General features: G+C 35.8%; 1 protein-coding gene across 3 annotated transcripts in view; it reads left to right on the top strand.

The window, feature by feature from the left end:
* The window catches only part of PACSIN2 (protein kinase C and casein kinase substrate in neurons 2), a 62,916-nt gene that overhangs the window by 44,023 nt on the left and 6,707 nt on the right, over positions 1 to 12,186 (top strand). Inside the window, exons 3-9 of one of the 3 annotated variants that reach the window (XM_053977695.1) lie at positions 3,360 to 3,516; positions 4,254 to 4,489; positions 5,156 to 5,311; positions 6,353 to 6,528; positions 9,010 to 9,130; positions 11,210 to 11,334; positions 12,017 to 12,130. In XM_053977695.1, the coding sequence (XP_053833670.1) occupies positions 3,360 to 3,516; positions 4,254 to 4,489; positions 5,156 to 5,311; positions 6,353 to 6,528; positions 9,010 to 9,130; positions 11,210 to 11,334; positions 12,017 to 12,130 (1,085 nt within the window). Of the gene's footprint in view, positions 1 to 3,359; positions 3,517 to 4,253; positions 4,490 to 5,155; positions 5,312 to 6,352; positions 6,529 to 9,009; positions 9,131 to 11,209; positions 11,335 to 12,013; positions 12,131 to 12,186 lie in introns of all 3 variants that reach the window. The other 2 variants (XM_053977694.1, XM_053977696.1) reach the window with 2 other exon arrangements.

Here is a 12,186-nt window from a genome sequence, read left to right as displayed (position 1 = left end):
TGGAGACCTGACAGCATCTGTAGTGCCTGTAGGAGATAGATGGGGCAAAAGAGGATCAACTGAGATTTATTAGTAGCAAAACTCAGTACTTTTTGCAGTGGAAAAGGGTTAAAACTGATGATTAATTCAAATTAGAACAGACAGAGAGAGTGACACAAAACTATGAATCAGAATGAACAGTTTTCCCAGAATGAACTGATTGCATCAAAAAAGTGACCATTATAATGGTATTTTTAAGAAATAAACTCTTGGTTATTTATTTTTGAAGTGTTTCTGACAACTAAGGGTAAACAGCAACTGAATTTCATATCATGTAATAAACTATCTCTTTCAAATGGATGTAGTGTTGATGCTAAAATGAAAATGGGCTATAGTTTTTAAACATATATTTTTCTACTTGAAATGGTAAGAAAGTTTGTAACCTTACCATTTACTTTTCCAAAACAAATATTTTATGTGTAGGGCATGAAGACTTAGAACTTTATGTCATAACTTCATTAATGTCTTAGTTGTCTGCTGTCTGTTTAGCAAGAAATATTGCAATGCTCACAATGATCAGGAAATTATTCCAACTAGCAAAATCATGTATGTTCATGTACTGTATAGGGCGAATTGAGAAATCTGAAAATTGCCAGGCATTATGTAAAATGGCTCTGACTGAAACTAAGAAGCACAAGATTTTTTTGCTTGTGTTGCTCCTGGTCAGTTGCTACAAATAAAAGAATTCTTCATTTTTAATTTGCTCAAATATTTATGGAGGAGAAGGGGGAAGTCTTGCAAAATATTTGCCATTTACCTCAGAAATTGGAGAAAAGAGTCTTGAATAAACAATGTATAAGATCATGTTTTTCAGAGTTCAGGCTGTCTTGAGTGTGTTTCTAGGTTTTTCATTTATTAACTTCTTTACAGTTATTCTAGGAGTTCCATGACAACCTAAAGACTGAAATTCTATTCCCTTTACTTGGCTCTGTGACCTTATGTCCTACAGTGACAAGCTGCACATTCCACATCTCTAAAATCTGTCATTGCAGTGTCCCTAATTTAAAATGCATTTTTTAAAAGAAACCACTAGGTTTTCAAAATGTTACATGCTAAGTTATATAACTAATGTTCTCTGTCATAGAACACAATAAAAATGCTGTATTTCCAAAATTCTAGCTTTCCTCGTAGGACAAATTTCAGTGTAAAAGACTTTCTTTGCTATACCAGGTTATTTTCTAGTATTGTAGACCTGGTTCCTCTTTATGCTGATTCTAAACTGTGTTGCTGAGTTCCTTCAGTCCTCCTGTGAGGAGGAGGAGGTGGGTGAATTATCTGTGGTGTGCATGCAGCTCTTTAAAGGTGCCCTTATGTGATAACAGTAAGTGGTCACAGGTAAGCTCAGTTCTCCGAATACCTGCCTGAAATTTGGCAACTGCTAGATGTTACCATGAGGTTAGAGGTTGCTCAGGATGAAAAGATTAAATATACCACAAGGCAGCCAGCTCTCATACCATTCAATATTACCATTTAAAATGCTAATTTAATAGTGAGAATTTATGAAAGGAAATGTTCATGCTACAGACGTAAATCCCTGGGCACATAACTGGAGACAAATTGATGCTAATATAAGGCTTCAGTAGTTGTGGCAAGCTAACATAACCTGCTTTTAAAGTCTGCTTGACTGTGAACCTACAGCTGGAGTAATTTTGAGCATATGAATGATTTGTCTTTCATTACAAAGACTGTAGATATTCCTGGAGATATTCCTTAACACTTGGATTATGTATGTATAACTCCCTACTTTTCCATTTCCATTTCTCCTGAAAATAGAAGATTATTTTTCATGCTTTCTTGGTAGTAGATGCAATCAGTTACCGTGGATGGATTGACTCTCTCTGGTAGCTTATCATCTTCAGTTATATTGTGGCTTATGTTTAAATGGACAGGGTATGTGTGTGTATGCATTTGTTTACTTGATTTAGACAAATCAGTGACTGCGAACTAATGCCTTAATTAGATGCTAACTAAATTCCTTTGATCTGTTGAAATGGATCTAGTCCAAACCAAAAAACATGCTCAGATGAATTCTTTGAAGCCACTAAGAGAAATGGTTTTGTCATGTCATTGATGGTTTTGATTTTATTTTTTTCCCAGATTTAAGTGAGAAGACCGAGCATATGTCTGTGTTTATCAGTATAGTAATTTATTCCTCCAGCACTTAGTATAGAGGGTTTTTTTCCCCTTTTAAGAGTATACCATTTTTCTCAAGCAAATGGCTTGCATGTGCATCCGCTGACAAAATTCTGAATAAATGTGAACCTAAAAGTTAGATGTTTTTCTCTGTCAAGATGTGAAGCAGATATGATTCAAATGTAGAAATTACTAATGTGCTTTGAGTATTTGAATATTTAATCTACTGCCTTGCTGCTAATCTTTGTTTTTCAGTTAGGTGGTTTGGGCAGATAAGAAACTAGCTGTGATATTTAATAGGCTGTGCAAATTCTCTTAACAGAGTTCTTAGGTCATGTTTAACGTTTACAAAAGCCAGCCTGAGTGACCTTGAATTCAGTGGAAATGTTACTCTGGGAGCAGTGCAAGGCTTTTTTCCCTTTCAGACATTTAGGTTTGTTATTCCATGTTGCTGTGTGCACAAGAGTGAAAGGGGGTGTTAATTATATAATGGATGTTGATTATAGAGTGTGCATCCTGCTCCATGTCCTCATTTTATTATAGCTTGTACATTGAGCAACTGTGGGGTCTTTTTTTTTTCTTTAGTATTTACAATTCTAAGTATGGTAAATCCACGTCATTGCTGTCATTATCTTCCCACATTAAATTCTAGAGTATAATTTGGAAATAATTGCTATCTGGTTTTTCAGCAGTGACTGCATTCTTAAAAACTATTATTATGGTTGATAGAGATGTTGCAGTGCTCCTTTGCATGTCTCTGCAGTTTTATTAATCCTGAAAGATTAAACTCAGCATAAAATTAAGGTATTAGGTACTTGATAATAAATATTGACGAATACTCTATTATTTCTCTTAATTTTCTCCACTATCTAGAACATTACCAAGAAATAATAATGCAGAACAATTGTGGTGACTGCCCATAATTACATTGCAGACTTAATAAAATATAATAAAACTTTAACTTTTAAAATTAACAACTTTCTTTTACAGGGGAACTTGTAGCCTTTGTTGCATTGTTGCAGTTAGGTTTTATGATTAATTGATTTAAGATGAATGAACCTGATTCCATAATTGATTATTTCCTGCTATATATTATCTTACTCTTCATTTACAGTATTTCTGTTAATTAGAGATTTGTCTTCTTTTCAGAGCTTTCAAGCAGAAATTAAGTCTTTGTCTCTTGGTAGGTTGGAAATTACAAGAGGACAGTAAAACGAATTGATGATGGCCACAGACTTTGCAATGATCTTATGAATTGTATTCATGAGCGGGCACGGATAGAGAAGGTCTATGCTCAGCAGCTCACAGAATGGGCTAAAAGGTGGAAGCAGCTTGTGGAGAAAGGTAATGCTGAGTTTGAATTCTGACAGCTTTCTCAAATGGAAAAAAATGTTTCTGTATATCTTTGTTTTGGTAAGTACAAAGTAAAAATAATGTATGTTTCAGCCTATAATGGAGTTTTTGCAAGTGGCTCAGTAATGGGACAAATGACCAAACTTTTTTTGATAAAAACCCAACCAAGCAAAGCCCTGCTCTTTTGCAAGTTCACTTGCTTCTTGCTGAAGCAGATGAATCTTGCCTCCAGTACCAAATTATGTTCTAGAGAACTGTCTGTTTCTAGATAATTACCAGTACAGTTTCAAAAGGGCTTCTGAATAACAAGGGGGCAGTGACTGTGCGGGAAAGACTGGTAATTAAAGACATAGGCATTGCTCTAATGGAAGGCTAAGGTGATGCTGTTTAATATATTCTGCAATAGTTTATCCTTCCATGGTTATTCACCCTTCAAAAAGTATGTTGAGAAACTGAAGGCAGTTCAAAGGGGAGCTCACATGTGGAATACTGAGAATTGTGGTACAGGGGTAAGGACTCCAGACGAAATGAATATTATTTTTTCTGGCTTAAAAGTTTGTAATACTCAAAACTTCTATGAAAAAAAAAAAAAGAGTTCCCTTTTCTAGGTTTGCATCAACATTGCTGTTTACAAGTGAATATAAGTCAATAGTTTCAGGTAGTTTCTTGGGAATATAAGTTCCATGTGGGTGATGGTTACTGAGAATGATACTTTTTGTTGTGTTTAGGCCCACAGTATGGAACAGTAGAAAGGGCTTGGTGTGCTTTTATGTCAGAAGCTGAAAAAGTGAGTGAACTACATCTAGAAGTAAAAGGTTCACTGATGAATGAAGATTTTGAAAAAATCAAGAACTGGCAGAAGGAAGCCTTTCATAAGCAAATGATGGGAGGATTTAAGGAAACCAAAGAAGCAGAAGATGGATTTAGGAAAGCTCAGAAACCCTGGGCAAAAAAGCTGAAAGAGGTACAGCAGTAGATTATGTATTAGATATCCTGTGTTATAATATACTAATGTTTCAAATCTCTATAAGGGAGTAAACTCCCTATTCTTTCTGCTGGACCCTCCTTTCTCTTAAAGATCTCTTGCTTTCTGTCCTCTTCTGAAAATAAATATTTTTCTCTTGGTCTGTCCTAATCTTGGTGAATTCAGTGAAAATCTGGAAAAAGTGAAATTTAAGCCATCATTTTAACAGTATCTTATATCATGCAATTGAAAGTTGCTCAAATAAATGAGGGAAAATGTGTTTGTGGGTTTTCCCCCCTCTCATGTAACATTATTCTTAAATAACAGGTTGGTAGAAGAAGGGGGAGCAGGTGAACATGTCCATGAGTGAGAAGTGTTTAGTTGGGAACTTTCAGTAAACCTTTTGTTGAGTCTGTTCGACACTTCTCTAAGCTGTGTGAGTGATATTTCTTGTTTGATGAAAGAATGCTCCAGTAATTTCTTTACATTGATTGTTATGTGTTGTTCATTCTTTGGCCTAAATGAAAACAATTTCCCCCTCCCCCCCCAAAAAAAGAAAAATATCCTGAAAACGAAACCTGACCATTTCTTCATTGTCACATGATTTTATGGTTTTATGATTGCTGTAGACTGTTCCAGATGCAAAGACTCAAATCTCTTTTGTAGGTGGAAGCTGCAAAGAAAGCTTACCATGCTGCCTGCAAGGAGGAGAAACTGGCTATATCCAGAGAAACAAACAGCAAAGCTGATCCAGCACTGAATCCTGAACAACTCAAGAAATTACAAGACAAAGTGGAGAGAAGCAAACAAGATGTACTAAAGGTATACTGAATGTTTTTTGACCTATATCTTGGGTATATTTAAGCTCTTTTTTCCTCCTGAATGTGCTGTGAACACCCATTCACATAGCTCTCTGTCAGTTAGTTCTGTACCAAAGTTTAGTTTTCTCCCAAGAATGTATTCCTGCCAGATTTTTCTTCTCTGAAGATGAGTAATGTATGGCCTCTATTTCATTTAAGTACTTTCAGGAGGGAGCTAAGCACAATAAGCCAGCAAACTTCTAGAACAGAGATCTACTTATTTACTAGTGATGGCTGAGCTATTTCACTTGAGAATCTGAGACAGATGCCTAAAACTTGCTGACAACTACGTATGTCATCATTCTTGACTGCAGAATGCATTTTTTAAAAAATGAAGCTGATATAATCCACTTAAATAAATGCTGTTCTGTTGCACAGCTTGCTTTATCTCTTCAGTGGGCTGCTTCTGAGAGGCTTTTAATATGTGATTCCTCAAGGATATCTTTTTCCTTTGCAAATGCTTTTCTGGGATCTGGAATGTTATGTTCCATCAGTTGGGATCTTTTATTTCATGCCTGTGGACTACTACTGTAAATTAGTGCAGAGTCTGAGGTTGTATCTGTTAGCTGAGCTCACAGTGTATGCCATTTATGTTCACAAGGATGTACACAATGTTTGGGGTTTTGGTCATAACTCACAGTGCACTATGTAAATTACTAAAGGAGAAAAGATGGCACTTTAAAATATCTCTAAATACCTTCAGTAACTTGAAAGACTTCCTGCTCTGATTTACTCTGTAACTCCTTTGGTTTTTATCTTCAGAGTTAACATTTGTTATGGTTTCTGTTAAAAAGCCAGAGAAGAGGCTTGGAGGTTTATTGTAACTGTTTCTGCAGTTCACTTAGATAATTCTCATTGTACCTTAAGGTGGGTACAGTGGTCATGAAAAGAGTTTACAGCTTGGCAACTTCTGGTCTAAACCTCAGCCATTACTGCATTGATGGGTCTGTATTGTAGGGCACCAATAAAACATATTGCTAACAGTTTGGTTTTGTACCCCCAGACAAAAGAAAAGTATGAAAAATCACTGAAAGAATTAGATAATGCTACTCCTCAGTATATGGAGAACATGGAGCAGGTGTTTGAGCAGTGCCAGCAGTTTGAGGAAAAGCGGCTGCGTTTCTTCCGGGAAGTGTTACTGGAAGTCCAGAAGCACCTTGACGTGTCCAATGTTGCAAGGTAAAGCTGTAAGACTTCAAAATTAATGCTGAATATACTTTCCTGTGGAAAGTAATAAGTGCTTCAAGTAGATCAGAGTTCAGAGTTCTGATTGCTTTCTAATGTGTTGCTTCAGTTTGAAAGTGTAAGTGAAAGAGATTAATTCTTTGTTTTGTCTAAAATGAGATTAGCACCTATCTCTAATATTTGCCAGAACCAACAAACCTTCATACTTTTGGTATTTTGTAATCAAATATGTTCCAGTTAGAAGGGATTCAGCACTTAGAATCAAAAAATGCTGGATCAAAGATTGGGAAAAGAAGGTCTTGGTGTATTATGTGTCTTGCATGTTTATTAGAGAACAAACTGGAATTTGTTAGTGTAGGACAGCATGAAATTTGTAGTCAATACATTTATTGTTAAAATATGAGAGCTCACTAATGAAATTACCTTGTGGGGATGAATTTAAGATCCATAAGTTAACCACTGCTGAACTCTTGTCCACCTTAATTTCAAAGTCTGCTCTTTATACTGTCGTATGTATCAAGCATGTCTTGTATTTTGTTCTTTTTGCCTGAGCCCTCACTGTATTCCAAGAAAGCTAAACTCTTGCTAGGGAGCTCCAGACACAGGAATACTTGCAGGGAGTGCTGCAACCATGGTGGTATTTTACATCTCACTTCTAACAGCAGAGGTCATGTGCACTCTGCTTAGCATTTCAAGTGCAAGGAGAAAAGGAAGAACTGAATTTGCTTTTAACTTGAGCAATGTCCCAAACCGGTTTGCTTTGCTGTCACACAAAGGTTAATGCTGGCATGAGGAAAGGGGGTGACACAGAGGCAAGAACAAAAACAGAGCAAGCAATAGAAAAGGGCAAAACCACTTATTTTGGCATCGTTACCATTTTGGTTGGCTTCAAAGTTCTTATGGAACTGCAGTGGGAGATATTCTTTTTATTCTCAGAGTAGATAGATGGTAGAATTGCTGCCCATTTGATTCAGTTTCATCAGGTTAAATGAAACTACAAATCAGAAATAAATGAGAAATAGTTGACCAAATGGACAAGGTTGGGGGAAGACCACAGAAAATGACCAAGTGGAGAGGCAATGATTTCCTTTTAAGATACTTAGAATTCCAGGAGTGGTCATAATAAGCATCAAACAAAGAACAGAACTATTAGGGTGAAACTAGAGAAAAAGCAGCTGTAACTGTTCATCTGTTTCCTTATCTTTGCCTCTTTTAGCACAGAATTAAAAGGTGTAGAATTAGTCATTAAAAGAAAGTTTGATTTTTAACTGTAATGTTGCTAAAGAGTACAGTCCAGAAAATAGCCTGCTATGTTCTCTAGAGATGTAGACCTAAAGTTTATTGTTGATTTAACTGATGGCTGGTAATGACGTATTCCCTTTCTCAAAATACATGCCTCTCTATTGCTTGAAAACATTGAAATGACTGCTGATGTAGGGAAAATCCCATACTGTGTATATGTTAAAGCAGTCAAGTATTGTGTAGAAATTGAGAAATGTAAAAGTGTATTTTGAGAAAGTTTGACTCCTTGACAATGCAGTACTAATGGATTCTAATTCTAAATTTTGTGTGATTTGGTCTGGAAGGATTTTCACAAATGCTCTACCTTGAGTATAATAGCAGCTTAACTATATATAAAATAATATAATAGCAGTTCTGTGTCTCTTGTTTTAAGCCTTGTGACTGTTGTGTTGATATTTTTTAAACTCTGAGTTCCATATTGCACCATGTTGGTGGCTTTGATATAAGTGTACTGTCATGCACATTATCATGTGCATGGTCTAGGATCAGAGCTGTATCTGCAACATGACTTCTGTTAATGAAAAACAACTAGAGTGAGAGATAAGAAAAAGTAGTAAGGTTCTTTTTTTCACAGTGTTTGATACAAATAGTACAATTAGTAAAATCTGACAGTACTCAAACCAGTAAAAGCAGTTAGCAGATATTATACCTGCATAGGAAAATGTTTAACCTATTTACCTCTGCTTCAAGTTTGGGGGTTTTATTTTTATAATTGCTCACAATCCTCACTGGATTAAAACAGAAGTTTTCACCAAGTCCTGTGGACTTAGCACAAAACCAGTTTATACTGCCTTGCAGATAAGCTTTGAAATTCAAGAAACTTACAAGACTTACTTACAAGAAACTTACTGAACTTACAGTTCAGTTGTTTAAATACAGTCCTATGTATATATATTTTTTAATAACAGCCAGTTAAATTACACAAGAGCCATAGTTTTAAAATCTGGTAAACCGGGATTTTATGGTGTGGTGAACTTTGAGCAAGTTTACTTGTTGGACTACTCTTCCCTTTTTACAGGCAGTTAACAGGTCTGTCAGTTTTTAAAAGTCTATCTTGCTCTAAGTTTTTTCAATACTATTGTGAACTTCAAAGTATTTTTTTTAAAAAACTGCTTAGGGATTTTCCATGATCCTAAATGTGATACTAAATTAGAATGCAAATTTGTTTTGCAGTTACAAAAATATCTACCGTGAGCTGGAACAGAATATCAAAGCAGCAGATGCTGTTGAAGACTTGCGGTGGTTCAGAGCTAATCAAGGTCCAGGGATGTCAATGAATTGGCCTCAGTTTGAGGTAAGGTTACAGTACTTAAACCACAGAATCGTTTTGTCTAGTTTTTTCCTCTTTGCTTTTTGTAATATTTCTTTATGGTGTAATTCTTAAGTTCAAACTTCCAACACTAAATCTTTTTGTTTTACAAGTCATAGTAGTTTTCTTATCTCAGTTTTCATTGGGTTCTTCTCATCCCACAACAGTTGGAGGTGATTCTGTTGAGCACCTATTTAAGGAGAAAATGGGTAGACCAGAAAACTACAGTGCCTTTTTCTAAGCTGAAGTCATTACTGAAGTTGTTAGCCATTGCTTAGTTGATACATCTCTGACACCTGCATATGTTATCCTTTATGTTCTATTTCTCCCTCTGGTGGGAGACTTCAGACTTCAATTTTCATTTCTTTGCTGTTAGCAGGTAATTGTAGTGTATGCGGCAAAGACTCTGAAAAAGTCTGAACTAAACAGTTCAAAATTTGAAATTTGGTATTTAAAAATCAATACTGCTCTATTTAAAAAAAAGTTCCACCTTTACCCAGTTAGTAATTTTATTGCTGGATGCCATTTTCAAAAGGAAGGAGTTTTTCCAAATAGTGTTCTGTTACCATAGCCTAGAAGAAATAAGTACCAAAATGTGTCAGTGCAGATCACACTACTCGTGTATGATAGCTGGAAGTGGAACGAGTTGGACCAGAATCGTGGGTTTAGTTGAAATAAATTCTAGAGATTAAATTAATGGAGTGCAAGCATAAACTCTGGAGTGTTTCAATGTTCCCTTATTAACCATAAAGGAAAATAGCACTTGTTTTTAAAATAATGGGTAACTTTAGATTAGAGGTCTGAAGAAGAAAATTCATAACAGTACTGTAGAATTTCTTTGCCTGAAACACTGAAGTGCAGTTACTTCTGTGTGGGGAAATTACTATCCTTTTTATTAAACATCATAATTAACAAATTAAATGCTGCTGTTACTGTTTTCCTAATCAAGTTTTTTCTCATTTACATGCTACAAGGATGACGTAAGTAAAAAAGTCATGATCAAATGACTATGAAATTGCATTGTAAACTGCAAATATGCCTAGGTCAGTGGTCTTTTAACTGTGGTAATTCAGAAATCCAATATGTGTCTCACAAAGTTAAAATTATGAGGTATTTGAAGAACTACAGAAAGCACTGGACTGACTCTGCTACATAGGAGTAATAACAACTCTGAAAACTTCCATTTCCTGATAAAAATATTTATCTCAAATGCCATCTTCTGTATAGCAAACTCTCTCCTGACCATTTTTTCACCTTTAAGACTTCTGAGAGGAAATATGTCTCAGCATAGGATATTTGCTTGCATCCAGTTTTCTGTTGGTTCCTGCTTTGTGTCTGTATAGTGTATATAGTATAACAGGATATCAAAGCTTAGCTTTGACTTGATGCAGGAGCTGCGTTTAGGTCTCACCATGCCTGTCCAATTTAAATGGTTCAAAACATCAAGAAGGGTCTACAAGTGGCATCATTAGTCTTGTCAATACTTGTGTTGATTCGAGCCTTAACTCCTATAGATGGCTTTTTAGGACAATGAATTTCACTAAATCCAGGGTGAAGTACCTTAAGGGCTTAAATCTTAGGCACAGATTTAAACTAGCTTCTTCTTTGTAAGTCATCTGAGAGTGCTTTTTGAGAAGTAAGCCCTGTCTTACAATACCTTTTTAAACTGAACATTAAAGTTAACTTTTAAAGCCAGGTATCTTGGCATTATTTGAAACTGTGAGCCCTCACAGTGCATCTTTTAAATATCTGTACTGGCCAGCTCTTTTGATTTCTCCAGTTGTGTGCCAGATGTCTGCTATTTTAAGTCTTTTCAAGGGGTTCAGAATACTAAACAGGGAAGTGCAGATAACCTTACTGACAGCTGACAACTGACAGCTGTTTGCATTGCTGGAGTAGGAACCAGATGAGAGCTGTAAATGAAATGTTTGAAGTGACTTGTCTTTAGAAATTATTGATAGTGTTGTATATATAGTTGTATGTTCCATAAGTCAGTCTGAAAATGAAATGTGATAATTACTTGTTCAATTGAATTTCTCAGTCACGTTTTGCATTCATTGGTAGGAGTGGTCTGCAGACCTGAATCGCACTCTCAGTAGAAGAGAAAAAAAGAAGGCGTCTGATGGAGTGACTCTGACTGGCATTAATCAGACGGGAGACCAAGTTTCACAGCCTAACAAACATAGCAGGTAGCTTTTTTTATGCCTAAAAAGACTAATTGGAACAGATTGTTGCCTTCAAATATACTAAGCTCTACAGGATCAAAAAGTCACTGTCCAATCAAATGGCAATTATCTATGAGCATTTTTTGTGATGTCTCTGCACTTCACAAATTAATTTGGGAATTATTCTTCATTTTATAGTTCTCTTTCCATTGGGAGCTGAAAGAAACTAAGCCTCATGAGAAACTGAACTTTCTGTATTTGATCTGGTGGTCTCTTCCTACCTTCCCATCTCTAGAAATGATAATAATACTTCAAGATCTTAGTCTGCAAAACATTTAGTCACATCAGAATTCTGGATGTGGTTAATACAAAACTGTTAACATCAACTGCCTTAAAAAGGAATGAAGCTGGCCAGAAAAATGGCATTGCTTTTTATTGCAGGCAGGAAAAAAGAAATAGGAAAAAAGAAATTGTCATCTACAAAGGATATTCTGATTGTGAAGGAATGCTCTGTGTGTGAGACTTTCCAAGCTTTCTTGAGCCTTATTCTGCATTTGATAGATGATTTGGTTTTGTTTAGTTGTTTATTTAATTTTTTTTGGCTGAAGGAGGGGTCTGCTAAGAAACTGCTTAGTGAGACACCAGTGACAGTATTCTCTTATACAGATAGGGTCACCATAATGCTTTTTCTTTTCCAAATTAGCAGTCTTAGTGTCCAGAGTAACACAGTGCAGTCAGTACAATCAAGTTACAATCCCTTTGAAGATGAAGAAGATACTGGGAGTACTGTCAGTGAAAAGGAGGACAATAAGATCAAAAAGTTGGTGAAATGTTGTTTTTTAATTGTTTTCACATTTGCACTTTCTCTGTCCAGGG

Source organism: Vidua macroura, chromosome 5 (genome assembly GCF_024509145.1).
Source record: "Vidua macroura isolate BioBank_ID:100142 chromosome 5, ASM2450914v1, whole genome shotgun sequence".
Classification (NCBI taxonomy): Eukaryota; Metazoa; Chordata; class Aves; order Passeriformes; family Viduidae; genus Vidua; species Vidua macroura.
Note: the sequence above shows the minus strand (reverse complement) of the source record. Positions and strands in the feature narration are given on the sequence as shown.